The sequence below is a fragment of the Globicephala melas genome, chromosome 7, assembly GCF_963455315.2.
Source record: "Globicephala melas chromosome 7, mGloMel1.2, whole genome shotgun sequence".
NCBI lineage: Eukaryota > Metazoa > Chordata > Mammalia > Artiodactyla > Delphinidae > Globicephala > Globicephala melas.
The window spans coordinates 86,149,504-86,164,877 of NC_083320.1; the positions used below are offsets into that span (position 1 = coordinate 86,149,504).

Below are 15,374 nucleotides of genomic sequence, written 5' to 3' on the forward strand. Positions count from 1 at the left end.
CTTTCCAAAAGCATGTGAGTTTTTTCCTTCAACATTTGTAAACACTTGCTTTCAGGCTTAAACATCCTGCCAACTTTCAGCCAAGATTATTTTTATGGTTGAACTATTAACTTCTGAATATTGGGGTTTATAATGGACAAAACTCCCAGACCCAGAACTCCCATCATATAAATGACACCACTAAAGGATAATTTAGAGTACTGCATCTTGACATGTTGAGGTGTTGCATTATTTAAATCCTCCATCCACAACAAAAGGCTAATTTCCTAGGGTATTAATTTTGGCTGTGTTTCCTTCCAACTGACTCCAAAGGAAAAATATGTTAAGAACCTAAACTTTAGAAAGGGGATGGGAGTGGGGGCAGAGGTTGGAAATTAGACTCAGGCTTTATCTAGGAAGAGACATTATTTATTCGTATGCATTCTGGACTCAAAAGTGTGGGAATATCCGCTGACTGATTTGACCAGGGCCACATTGCTGGATACGTTAGATAGCCTTTCTGGTTATTGAACTGCACATTCATTTCTCTGTTAACTTCTGTTAGTCTTAAGCTCTCTTTTTTTGATAATAAGACTGTTGTGTATTGCTCAATGTAGATAAACTCCCTTAAATGTCACTAACAAGTACAGTGAACTAATTCGTAGCCACGTCTATACACAGAATTTGTGAACATTCAGAATTTGTGAACATTCATGGCAAGATTTAACTGACAAGCATTTTCTGGAACAGCAGTACGTTTCTCTGGAACAGGGAAGTAGGCATTAGGTAACTATGGCAGAGATGGTAACTGGTGCAATAGTCTGTCTTCTCTTCATTACAGACCTCACAAGCAAGTCTTTTTATCCATATTTGTTTTCTTAATTGCAAAACACAGCTTTTTTCTCTCTCTCCACCTTGTCATCTCTGATTTCTTTTGGTTGTCTTTTCCCAGTTTCTCTTTTATACTCTCGCTGGCTGTTTCCTGTTTACTCTTTTTTGATTTTTGTCTTCCCCTCTAGCCCTGAATGTGGCTTTCTTACAGACACAGAGGCCCCAGCATGACTACCCCAAAGAGCCAATTCCAACTTGGACCCACAAGACTACTGCTGTCAGGAAGGTGGCTGTCATTGGTTGCGTTAAAACAAAACATAAAACACCAAAAACGCTAAACTGGACTTGATTTTAACTCAGAATTAAAAACTAAGGAAAATTTGCTGTAAACTTTCACGGAGTTTCTTGGAGGATCATTGCTATTGTAAACGCATGTGGATGCCTAACTTTAGGCATAAAAAGCAAGCACTTAAAAAAAAAGGAAGACATAGGTCAGTGCTCTTAGAAACATTTTTGTTCAGTCCACAAATATTCTCTGGGGAAAAAGGAATACTGCTTATCTTGAACTCTTGATTTTATTTTTTGAACATGTCATTTTTATCAGTTTGTTTTGTTTTTGTTACTTTTTTTTTTTTTTTTTTTTACTCACTGCTTTTAAAACTAGCAAGCAGAAGTCCCTCTGGAACAAGATAGAATCATACAAGTTTTCAAGAATCTCGTCACAAACTAAACAGTACAAATTACACATTCTTCATGGAAGTATCAGCCTTTGGTGCGTGCCTGGATCCAACTATAATAGATTATCCCAAAGTGGGAAAGAATGAACAGGACAAAATTAGCAGAACTGGGAGCAGAGCTTGTCTAGGGAAGGCATTATGATCTGCCCTTCAGGGGTCTAGATCATCAGGCAATGGGAATAGACCATGTAGTTTTATTTTTGCAAGTGAACACTTGGTAGTATCTCAAGAGGCAGACTGGTGCACTGAATGTTGCCTGTTCTTTTTATAATAAGTACGTACATGGGCATGCCTTACTTAATTTGCAAGTACATGTTAAGCAAGGCATGCACTATATATAATAGTAAATATCCATGAATTTACGTATCGTCCTTGTTCTGAATTTTTATGACTCGGTAAGTATACTCCTGTGTAGGTGTACAACCTTACCTTCTTATGATATTAATACATACGTCTAAATAAATACTGACACAATTAGAGAAATAGATTTCATTTATAATGGCATGGGATTCTTAATGTGTCTTTCTCTCAAACTTCACGTTAACTGCAGCTGAATTACCAAAAAGAAACAGTTAAGGTATAATAATAATCTTAGCCATTCTTTTTCCAAGTTGCTATAATCTACCCAAAGATAACTAATTGTTCAAAGTAAACATTCCACTCTGACCACAAAAGGAATCCATTACACAAACATATAATTCACAGTCATTTTTAGTGGGTTGTAAACAGTTTGGAATGAGCATAAAATGGGACAAAAATCAAAGTGAGCATTTTGAAATGAAAAAGTGTTTGCTACAAAAGGTCAGTCCCTTTGCTTGGCAAACTATGTAGAAAAGCCTGGGAAAATGCTGATCACACAAGCAATGAAGGAATTTTAAAGCCAACAGCCTCCTTATTTCTTTAAACAGACATCGGAACCTATAACTGGATCCTGTCAAACAAACGACAGTAAAAAAATATAACAGCTGCTAAGAAGTCAAGTAGAGAGATAAAGTTTTTGAGGCTAAGGACCTTCTCAGAAGTAGACTAAAGGTCTTTCTTAAATCTTTAAGCAAGGTTATGGATCCCAGGGTGGCTTTTAGGCACCAAGTCAAATATGTAATTTTGTGTATCATTCTTGTCATAGTATTTTGTGTTCCAGAAAAAAGAAAGAGCAAAATTGTCAGTTAGCATCTGCTGAGGCATTCTGCAAAGTAGCTTATAGCTGGAATCATCAAATTTGGAAGACCTGGTATCACTGATTTTTAACTGTGGTAAAGAAAACCACATAATATAAAATTTATCATTTTAACCATTTTTAAGTGTACAGTTAAGTGGTGTTAAGTGTGTACACATTGTTTGCAACAGATCTCTAGGTATCATTTTAATGTTGTTAAATAGTTCAGGGGCATAAAAATCAGAACTGGGAATCATGGAGGAAGAATGAATTGTTAAACCATATTCCAAAGGATGAATGCCAATCCAAATGTAATTTAAAAATTGTTTTAAAACCAGCCCTATTCCTTTACAAACAAAAATATATTCAATGCATAAAAATACATTTAGTGTAGAAATGTGTTCATTCATTTAGTTAACTCCATTATTATATAAAGGAAGTCTTTGGCAATGTATGGTATTGTTGTGTAGAAAAAGGACAGGTTCATCATTTATGGCATGTTCTTTTGGGTATCTCACACCAAGTGACTCCTTGTATTGTGCTGTCACAATGTGTCAAGAAAATAACCTGGGAAATAGGCTGTAATTAAACTTCTGGTCTTATCAGGAGGCTAAAACCAGAAGAGTATGTGTTTTATTATTCAGGGTTTATAATGTCATTTAGAAATATATTCTAAATAAAAATTATATATATTCGTTGTTTTGGTTTTATTTTTTTGCGGTACGCGGGCCTCTCACTGCTGTGGCCTCTCCCGTTGCGGAGCACAGGCTCCGGATGCGCAGGCTCAGCGGCCATGGCTCACGGGCCCAGCTGCTCTGCGGCATGTGGGATCTTCCCAGACCAGGACATGAACCCGTGTCCCCTGCATCTGCAGGTGGACTCTCAACCACTGTGCCACCAGGGAAGCCCCCAAATTATATATATTTAAGGTGTACAACATGATGATTTGATATACATAGACACAGCAAAATGACCAACTAATTAACATATCATCTCCTCACATAACTACCAATTTTTGTCTGTGACGAGAGCACCTGAAAACTACTCTCTTAGCTTATTTTCAGTATTCATCACAGTATTGTTAACTCTGGTCATCATGCTCGTATAGTAGGTCTCTAGACTTATTCATCCTGCATAACTGCAACTTTATGCCCTTTGACCAAGATCTTTCCATTTCCCCCATCCCCTATTATGCCATTTTTAAGCTGACAAACTTCTCCTATTGTTTTTTTATTATTACTGTAGTGGTTGTTCTTTCTCCTAGCACAATATCTATTCTTTTCTTTCACAGCACTTATCACAGTTTGTTTAATGTATATCTGCTCTATATTCTCAGCTGGTAGTATGGAGACTGACACAGAGTAGGTACTGAATAGTTACTTACTGCCTAAATGCAATAAAAACTAGTGTCTGTTACTTCAGTGAGTGTTTACAATGCCGCACACACTGTGTGCCGTTCTTTCCAAATATCAGTAACTGGTCTTCACAAAGAGTAGCCAGTCAGTTACATAGTTTTCATATAAAAAACTATGGATTAAGGTCTCAGTACTAATTATACCAGTTTAGTACTTTGTTTAGTTCATGTCTCCTAGGTCCTTGTCTCTAAGTGACACAGGTGACCCTATTTTTAAGTAAGCAATTTCTAGACACCTTTGAGGTCATCATAAACTACAGAAAGTATTTTATAAAGCACTGAAGACTGGACTTCTCCCTCTTTGGATCTACACACCACCAGTGTGTCACAATGTTATCCTCTCCAGGCTTGTCCCCCCAGACCTCAAAAAAGTATCAGATGATCTCCTGCTTTTAGTCAGTTTACCATATGTATTGAGCATTAGCTGAACAATAATTCAATATTTTTGCAGAAACTGCTCTGGAAGAAGAAACATAAGTTGAATTTTTCATTGGCTACTTATGATTTCACATATATATATATAAAATCTAAAACTGTAAAGGCAAGGCAAGGGAGAATGAACCACTTGGAAAAGCTTTAAAGACTAACACACTCCTTTACAGTTTGCCCTCCAAGTTTTCTGTATGTTTTCTAGGCTGAGCAGACAATGTCAGAAACCACAGAAATAACTTTAATCTAGTTATAATAGTTGGTAAGAAGGAGAATGCTCTGGTGGTTTAGAGGAATAAAGGAAATCCAAATCAAGATAAGGAAACATACTAAACAAGTGATTCGCTAAATTGGTTTACATTCGGCTCACTAAGAGATTTCTTTCTAGGTAGGTCCAAGAGATGCAAAATTTAAAATGTAACTAATACCACTGTACCAGTGATGAATAGAGAATGTATCTTGTGCCAAGGGCTGGGTAGGATTTCCCTGTGGAGACTAGAGGAGCATGGGCAAACTGGCTCTGCCAAGTGCAAGTAACTAACTGAATGAATGAATGGAGGAATGAATGGATAAATGGTGAGAAATGCCCTCCTGATGTTGTTTCATTTGAAATCAAGCATGTAAGAAGCATTAAAAAAATCCAGCTACAGTTTGTAAATGATTTTTTTAAGGTGGGGGAAATAACCTCAAGAAAAAGAGAGAGAAAGGAAACAAATATTTTTTATAACAGCTGATGTGCTGCTGTAGTGAGGATTGAGACCATTTTCCTAAGACTGTGAGAGTAAACACACAGTTTTCATTAAAAGTGCCTTTCCCATAACTGGTCCATAAGCATTTCCCATGACTCTGCAGTTAAGTATCTTGGCTGGAAGAGGATCTGGCCATTAGAAGGAGGGCTCTAGATATGCAGAGTCCAGCCGTGCTGAGAGACTTGGCACCTTTATATGCTACTTCCTAACAACAACCCCAGCATAAAATGTCATCAGAAGCCTGCATAAACATTGGACTTAGATTCACATAAATTATTTCTGTCCTGAGGTGCTTTATGCCAAAATTTAGTAAAAACAACACTTTGAGTAAACAGAATTGGCATATCAATGTAAGAATATTAATCCAACAAATGATCATAGAAAAATATAATCAAAAGCACACACTTGTAAATCGTGCAGTGATGTGAGAGGTTTACCTTGTGTCTCTGAGTTTTTGTTGAACATTTCCATACAGTTCCTTCAGGCTGACATTGCCAAAATGCTTTGAATTATCAGTTGCTTTATGGAATTGCAGTCTTTGAGTTTCATTAAAACACTTAGGAATTATTTTAATAATCATATGTGATTAGTGCCTGTTCAGTGCTGAATCTACCAATTCATTTTAAGAGTAAACATTGGGACAATGAAATATAATGCCAAATATGATTGCCCCTGTCAGAAAATACATTGTCTTATTTTATTAAAAATCACCAACAAAATACCATGAACAAAACATACAGTTTCTATTTATGGGCATTTTCTATTCTGCAATACCATGGTGTTTGCATGCCACAAGGCTGTATCTAGCAGAGTTCTCATTTTGCCTGGGGTATGTACATAAATAGAGAGTTATAGAACCCTTTTTTTTATGGGCACACATCTTATTATGTACAGCTTCCCCCAAAGTCCTATTTGGATTTTTGCTAATATAACAGTGCTCACACCATCAGTGCTGAGTATTTATAAGAGAATGAAGATTTCCTGAAAATGATGATAATTTAACTATTAGCAATAATGGCATTATAACATTTTCAGTGATCCATTTGGCTTTAAGTACTTATTAAATAATATTTATTCCTAAAATATGTACTTACAAAATTAAATGAGATTGCAACATACAATAAAAAGACAATTCTCTCTAAACTCCAATTGATTCCATTCCTCACAGATACCTCTCCTTGTGTTCATTCTGCTTTTACTGTTTTCTCCTCTCTCTTTGAACCCTCAGCTCTTCTCTCTGATGTGTTGATATGCTTTTCCCCAAAGCTGCTCACTTTATCCACTTTCTCTACCCACTCGTCCCCTTCTTGTTATTCTCTCATTCCCTACTGACATGGGAATAATAGGATCCCAAGGCTGTCCTTACAGTATAATCAAAGTATGAATTTCCAGGAGCTGGAAATTGCAGACCATTTTTATTATGTTTCTATAATAAAGCCAGGTAACATCGAGAGAATTAAAATGGCTTTTCCCTAGCAGATAACTTGGTAAAGATTTCTTCCCTTGGTTCTATTGTTTTAAGAGACTGGGAGCTGAAAAGGGGAATAGATTCACCACTTCTTTTTCTGGAAACACCTCTGTCTTTTACATGATATATATTCCCTTAGATCCTGGGAATATGTTGTAAACTTGTAACAGATGGTGATGAAGCTTCACATTTCTATACAATATATTTTTTGGGACTCTGAACCTACTGTACGTATCTTTCAGGGAAAATGACCTTGAATGAATAAAGTCATAGTCTGAAGGAAAAACACCCCACAGATAGACTAGCATAGAAATGATGAGTCAAATGGGTTTTGTTTTGTTCCCCTCAGTAAGATGAAATAATTTCAAATGGAAAACAGAATGTTGAAATATAGGAATCAAAGGTCATCTGAACACTGGAGGTGTGTCTGTTAATTGTTCCAGGAAAACCAGTTAGGCATATTCTGTGCTGAACAGATACACGTGGAAGATGGAATATCACCATGTGCAAGTAGAAACGCTGTTTGCTTCACTTGGGTAATGTTGGGGGCTTACCAAAATATGTTCTGGCACAAAATCTACCAGCATGAATGTTAGGAGGGTTCTAACACTGTGAGTGCTGATATTTTATGAATGTTTTATCACTGGCGAGAAAACAAGAAGTTTGCAATTGAATCAACAACATGTCAGACAGAAAAAAATATTAAAAAAAGAACATTAGTGGGAATTATTGATGTCCCTACTGTGAAAACAAACTGAAGTTAATAAGAAACTTGATCCTCTTAACTGATTAACAAAAGTCAAATTTTAATTTCATAGCTTGTCAGTGCTGTTAACTTGAGCACTGGTTGTGTAGAGGGTACAGTATTGGGGGAAATTGCTGTATATTCAGTTACCCACCTCTTTTTTCGACAGCTTCAATGCACTGCTTTACAAACCGCGGAACTGTGGAATTTTCACGTTCACACACTGTGTGCAGATGAGAGCCAAAAATTTGATCTGCAAAAGAAACAAAGATGAGCTTCATTAAAATCCAAGCTTGCGTTGTTCTTTAATTTGATTCTGTTTCCATATCCACTGAATGATGAAATCTGCATCTTGCATAGGAATCGATTTTTTGCTTTAATTCCAAAGTGTCTATTGCAGACATACAAAGACCATAACTCCCTTCTCTATGGAACAGGACTCCGGCCCCAGAGAAAGAAAACTAACACTCTGCCATCGATTAGGCAGGGATGACTGAGTAATTTATAGTCTCTCTGGGCTTAACTTTGTTGTCTATAAAATAATGACAAGGAATTAAGACAACGTCTATAAAATAATTAATCTTAGCGAATTGGTGTCTTAGTGTTTGAGAACAAATTTGTCAATGGTTATCAAAATTATGATGTTGTTAGTATATGCAGAAGATTCACCCTGTGGCTCAATGATATTCGAAGAAAGGAAGTTCCCGGAGACTTACTTGGAAGTGAATTTCTTCACATCTCTCCTGCCTTGAATGCCCTTCCTCTTCTCTAATCTAAGTATCCCCTTTCTTTTAGGGCTCAGCTCAGATGGCTCTTTCTCCATAAACTCTATCCTTCCTATCTCAGCTTTATGTCTCCTGTAACATAGGTTCTTTGGAATACCAGTTCTTCAGGATGTTAATAGGCGATTTTGGGGAAAAAGCCTGTAATCAAAAATGGTTTAGCCACATTGGGTTAAACAAAGTTAAACAGGTTTCTTTCATGTGTACTTATTTTTAGAGCCTGTGTTATGCCAGTGTGCACTGGGAATCTCCAGGCGGGACTGGAGGATGCATTATTTCCCAAACTTATCTGAGTAAGATCCTTTTATTTCAAAGGGCATCTCTCCAGACTAATGTTTCCCAGAACACACTTTGTGAAATTCTAGCCTAGCCCTCTCATTTGGAACATGATTTATGCTACCTTGCACTGTGTATTTACACTTATAATATATGGAATGTATTTTCTCCAAGCAGATTCTGAGTGCTGCATTGCTTATATGTTCTTACGGTCACCAGTGCCTAGCACAAATCTGGGTCCACGGCATCCACGCAAAGATTTTTTAAAACTGTGTTAAAATATATGTAACATAAAAGTGTCCATTTTAACCACTTTTATGTGTACAGTTTAGTGGCATTAAGTACATGTGCATTGGTGTGCGACCATCACCACCATCCATTTCCAGAACCTTTTTAAACAGCAGAGATGTTGATTACTGATAATGAAACAAATATTTAGTAGGTTCAAGGGCTTCCCCTCTACCACAGAATGAAATCCAATTCCCTAACATCACTTCCAAGGCAGTAAACGACTTGACCTTCCACCAATTAACTGATTTCATTTGCTTCCTCTCTACTCTTTCCCGCTCATCACTTGCCTGCCACCACTCTGTCGACATTGCTGATTCATGCTCTGCCGCAGGGACATTGCACTTATTATTTCCTCTGCATGGAGCTCTATTGTCCTAGCTCTCTGATCAAATGTCACCTTCTTATTGTAGCCTTTCCTATCCACCTTTAAATAAAACCTGGCAACCACTGCCAATAGAACTCTCCATGCCGCCCCACCTTACTTTTCTTGGAGCACTTTTCTCCACCTGACATATTAGATTGATATGTTTACTGGTTAGTTGCTTCCCTTGCTTAGAATGCAAAACCCAGGAGAGTAAGGACTATTCCTATTTCCTTTATTACTGGATCCCCAGTAACTCGACAACGTTTGGCATACATTAGAAGTTCAATAAATATTTATTGAATTATTGACTCTAAGACAGCATCTTAATCATCAGTGGAGGTCTTCAATGCATTTAAAACATATTTTTAGCAGAAGTGGGGAGAAAAATATAAAATGCAGCATAACAGAATGCTAAACGATGCATTATTACAAAGGGGTAGTCAACATGGACTGTGGTGAGACTTCAAGAAAGTCACGATTTTCATCCATTTCTCAGAAAAGGTGATGGCCTGAATTGAGAACTTAGCAGAGAGGGAAAGAATTAAGGCTAAAACACCAATAATAATGTACTTCAATATGGAAATGTGCATTTTTTGCAAGAGAGAGAAAGAAGATAAGCTCAAAACACAGTAACATAGTGTAGAGAAGTGGGAAATAATCATAGGTATTTCCTTTGAATAGCTGGTCAAGTAACAAAGATTTGTTCAAAAACAGTGAGTCACCACTATAAGAAAGGATGAAATAAAATATTACTTAAGAAAAATAATCCAAAACTTCATATTTGATCATTTAATTTGGCCAGAGGTTACAGTCAGGGGGAACTGTTATAGAGTAGAAAATCCTTTAATAGTAATCATAATTCAAATGAATTTCACAAATATTTATTATCTTCTATACTTGTAGTGATGAAGTAGGCATATTAGGTTGTGAAAAAGATATCAAGAGGTCATAATACTGTAGGGCTGAAAGAAATATTCAAATAATATAAAAAATAGACTATAACAGGTATCATAAAAGGTACTCAGTGCTAAGGAGGATGTTCTATAGCATCGAGTTTTTTGTGTCATGTAGTGCAGATGCAGTGTTTGGTGGGGGCAGAGTGGAGGGAAGTTTATGAGATGGAGATCATTCCAAAAAGATAGATTCCTGAATGGAGTGGTGTTAAAATCTGGAGAGAAGTTTCTTTTGTTTGTTTAATTTTTTTTCTTCTGATAGGTAGATACAGGAAGATGAAGATGAAGGCATTCTAGTGTATTTACTGTTTCATTCACTCAGTTATTTGCCAAAAAAAAAAAAAAAAAAAAAAAAAATTCTGAGTGCCTGCTCTGCATCAGGAACTAGGAATGGCACTGGTAACACAATTACCAAGACTCAATTCCTATACTCTAAAAGTTTCTTGACTAGTGCGGGCATCATATAAGTAAACAGGTAAGAACATAACGTGAAAAATATTATACCTGGGGAAGCACAGATACATGTGGCAGGGCAACCTGAACAGCCTTGAGTGCACATGGAAGACTTACCAAAGAAGAAATGAATCCTCGAGGATAAGTAAGATTTAGATTGGAGAGGTAAGAAAAAGGACAAAAAGGGCATTTGAAGAAGATGGAGGAGAGGCAAACAAACACATCAATGATGAGAAGAGTGATGAGAAGGATGTGGTGTGCTGAGAAAAACATTCACTCTTTCTTATTTAGAAAAATCTTGATGTATTAAGCTTTAAAAGGAGATGAAGATTATGTTATGAAGAGTCTTAAATATTAAGTCAGGCAGGTAATTATTTGAGAGTGTGCAGATACCATCGATTTCTTATACACATGCTATTCCCCTCCCAACTTCTTTCTTGTTTTTTTTTTTTTTTTTTTTTTAGAAGATGTTGGGGGTAGGAGTTTATTAATTAATTAATTTTTTTTTGCTGTGTTGGGTCTTCGTTTCTGTGCGAGGGCTTTCTCTAGTTGTGGCAAGCGGGGGTCACTCTTCATCGCGGTGCGTGGGTCTCTCACTATCGTGGCCTCTCTTGTTGCAGAGCACGGGCTCCGGACGCGCAGGCTCAGCAGTTGTGGCTCACGGGCGTAGTTGCTCCGCAGCATGTGGGATCTTCCCAGACCAGGGCTCAAACCTGTGTCCCCTGCATCGGCAGGCGGACTCTCAACCACTGCGCCACCAGGGAAGCCCCTTCTTTCTTGTTTTTAAAGTCCACTCATAAGACAGAACCTGAAAGTGTTCTCCATTGACTTCTGTTTCCCCTGTAGCTTTAGTTAGTTTAAATTAGATAGTTCTGGTTGGTAAAATGTAAGGGAACGTGACTTGGGAATCTACAAGAGAAGATTTTTTTCCCTGATAAACGGAGAGGGGTATATGAAGACATTCTTTCTTTCTTCCTTCCTGCTTTGAACATCACTGTGCAATCATGCAATGCCTGGAGCTACTGCTGCAATCTTGTCACCACGAGGCAAGAAGCTTGCAAACAAAAGCTAAACATGATTAAAAAAGAAGGTACAAAAACCTGAGACCTCAACAATATTGTTGAACTTTTAAACCTATCCTAAAACACATTCTCTAGACTTCCTATTATATGAATATAAGTATAATAATAATTAAATATAATATAAATAATTTTTAACTGGGTATTCTATCACCTGTAACCAAAAGGTTCATAAAAAAATGGGGGGCACAGATAGTGGGGAAGACTGAACACAAAGAGATTTGTTAAGAGGCTAATGTGATTGCTTGGGAAGACCAGAATCAGGATAGGCTTGTGGTAAATTTAATCATCATTGAGAATTCATCTCATCTTCTCTAAGTTAGATTCATACATTCACTACCTCTGCCATCTGCCTGTGTAGTAAAACTCACTAGAGTGGGCAACATTTTCCTCATTTCACTGCTATAGGGCTTGGCCATATGACTTGCTTTGGATAACGTAGCATGTGTAGAAATGATGTGTCAATTCAAGACTGAGGCCTTCAGACACATTACAGATTTCTACTCATCTCCTTGCTTCTTCACTATTGCCAAGACAAGAGTTTCCCTGGGTAGCTGCTGCGCCTTCAGTCTGGGCTCCAGAGTAAATACATATAGCACAGAACTGAGGTCAACCCTCAGTGAGGAGACAAGTCCAGTCAGACCTACAACTTAAAGCAGAGCTGTCCATTCAAGCCTGCCGTAGACTGACCCACAGACACATGAAAAATAAGTGCTTTTTGCAGTTTGCCACTGAGATTCTATGTTTGTTTGTTAGGCATCAATAGCTTACTGATAAAGATGATAATAGGAGTCTGGATTTTTGGTGATCTAAGCTATGCTGTGAGAATGAAAACAGAGTTGACAGGACATGGAAACCAAAACTGGGGAGCAAATAAATAGAGAAAAAAATCTAAATTTGGTTAGAACGTGGAAATATGCATTTGTTTAGAGTCAATCCTAAGAAGGAGTCTCAAAGGAAATTTCTCTCACCTTAAAATTTAAACTCATTATGTTTTATGTTATATTATGGCATTTCTTATTATGTATTCTCTCCAGATCAATTCAATTCTATTTAATTCAATTCAGCAAATATTTCATAAGCACCTACCATATGCAGGGCATTGTAAAGAATGCAAAGATTGACATTCATCCATAGCTATCTATTACATGCCCACTGTTGTCCAGACAGTGTGCTCCATCCTAAAGATGCAATGATCCATGAAGCATGATCTCCCACAGTGTAGGGGGAAGAACAGCTCTCAAAACCAGTTATAATATGATGTGATTAGTGCTATTGCAAGGACGCTCAATAATAAAAGCTATCTTCAATAGCGAAGATATATTTAGCCAGGCAAGGGTCAAAGTACATTATATATTTTAACTTATTTAATCTTTATAACAATCCTTAACACTTTGGTGGTAGATACTATTACCATCCTGATCTTATAGGAGAGAAAAATGAGGCACAAAGATATTGAGTCGTTTGTTCATAGTTACAAAACATCAGGCTCTGGGGAAAAAAAAAAAAGATAAGGACCTGAACTAAGACAACGAAGAGATGGGATGATTCAGTGGGATTTGTAAACTGGATGCGGGAGGTGAGCCAACCCACCAGGCAAAGAGGACTTTCAGGTTTTTTGCTTGGTTGAAGGAGACTAAGATGCTGAAACCTGAGGGTTTGGAGAAGAAAAGAGAGATTGACGTTTAGAAGTTAGGATAGCATTTCAGACCCAGCAAAACACTGATGGGATATCCAGGTGAAATTCAGAGACTATTGCTGATCATAAGGAAAATGGCTTTCATAGAATGAAACTGAGAAGCAGATGTTTGTGGTAAAGATTTGAAGAGAAGGTAAGAAGTAGAGGTAGCAAATAGACCCCCTTTTTTAGAAGTTTAGTGGTGGGAATTCACTAATTATAAGGAAAGACGGGACTTGGGGAAAGATTTTCATTTGGGGTGGATAGGAGAGAATTTCAATTGCAGAGTGTTTCTGATTGCCAGAATGCTCTAGAGGGGGTGAGACGCCCTCTTGGCTGTTTTTGGTTGCTATAATGCCTGGGGTGGGGGAGGTGTGCTACTGCCACTTACTGGGTGGTCCAGGTAAGTGCAGGCAATCCCTCACTGGGAGAGAAAACAATCCCTCCCTGATTGCCAGTAACGCCCTGGTGAAAAAAGAGCTTAGATATGTTGAACTTCATTAGATAGAAGGGAGACGTTTGCTTTCACTAGTTACCAGAAAGGTCAAAAAATTCCATCTCACTTATATCCTGTCTTTAAAGTGGCTATACTTACCCAAGAAGGTATGGCTCTGTAGTAGAAGGACCTAGCCTTTCAGGTAAACCTGATTGAATCAAAGGTTGTCATGTGGCCCAAGCTGGGTCAGTGCAATTTGTCCTGCAAAAGTTTTAGAATTGGGACACTACAGACTGAGGTGGTATCAGAGATACTACCTGCTCCAGGGATTTGAATTGAAAGGCCGTCTAGATTTAGACACTGCAGGGCAAAAGCAGCCATTTGGGGAGATGGTGATGTGCAGTGAATGAGTGTTACTGAAGCTAATATGCAGACAGAGAGGTGAATGAAACAGACACACCTCAACTTCTCACTTCCTGATGCCTAGGCACCATATATGGTTGCCATGGGGTGCATTAGAAGTTAGAGGGAATTTCAGTTTAATGCAACTAGACAAATTTGGCTAGTACGTGGATAGCATTGTCCACAAGGTTTCTAAGAGGGCTTACAATCACAATAGAAAGGACTAGCCTTGGGAAAATAACTAAATGAGACCCCCTGTTACAGATGATGCTGGTTAGGAAGAGTATGTTGTATGTCTGTTGGTTTTGCTGGCCCTGGAACTATTCTTCTATCCTCCGGTAAGAGCACCCTGGTTTTCCTTTGGGGATGATACTTTCTCATTCTGCTGCCATTTGTTTTGAGTAGTGCTGACCTCACCAGCTCCAGCTCCAGGGATGAACATGCATTTCCTCCCCCGGCCACAGTAATCGGTTCAGACATGAACACATGACCCAGCTGGATCTGGGCAAGCAAATCCTGAGGCTTCCTTTTTTTAGTGCTGCTGGGAAAGAGGAGCCCTCTTTCTATAGGATTTGGTAAACTATGAGGATATGAGTCTAAGCTTCTAGAAGTTATATTGCCAGCTTCTGGGAAAACATACTGGAGAATGAAGCCAACAGAGTGGAAAACAGCTGAGGGATGGAGGAGATAGATTCGATAGCATTTTGTGCCCAGAGGTCCAGTCATGCCTGAAGCTATCCTTGTCCCTTGGACTTTTCAGTTAAGTAGTCCAATAAATTCCATTCCTACGTTTGCAATTTGAATAAGTTTCTATCAATTATAACTAAAAACCAACTTGACTACAACATTAGCCTTCAACATTACATGGTGAATTATATAACGTGGAGGAGATGGTGTTATACATGAAACGACTTTGCAAAGTCAAAAGTGCTATATCCAAAGGAAGTAAATCATAGAGATTTAGCTTAGACATCATTGTCCAATTTAGGGGCTGCTGTAAGATTGCCACCCATCTGTAACTCTGATACAGTCCAGAGTTTGATACACCAAGGAAGACCATTAAATTATAGGAATGTCTTTGAACCACAGAACCTTCTTTCTTAAAACCGTGTAAAGAAAGGGGGAGGGAGAGAGAAGGTGTTTTGTTTTCTT

The 15,374-nt window shown here is 37.9% G+C and overlaps 1 protein-coding gene across 2 annotated transcripts in view; it reads right to left on the minus strand.

Annotated features, from left to right (window-relative positions):
* The window catches only part of ARHGAP15 (Rho GTPase activating protein 15), a 622,372-nt gene that overhangs the window by 217,394 nt on the left and 389,604 nt on the right, over nucleotides 1–15,374 (minus strand). For both annotated transcript variants that reach the window (XM_030883033.2, XM_070045860.1), the window contains exon 10: nucleotides 7,663–7,761. In XM_030883033.2, coding sequence (XP_030738893.1) covers nucleotides 7,663–7,761 — 99 coding nt within the window. The remainder of the gene's footprint in view (nucleotides 1–7,662; nucleotides 7,762–15,374) is intronic.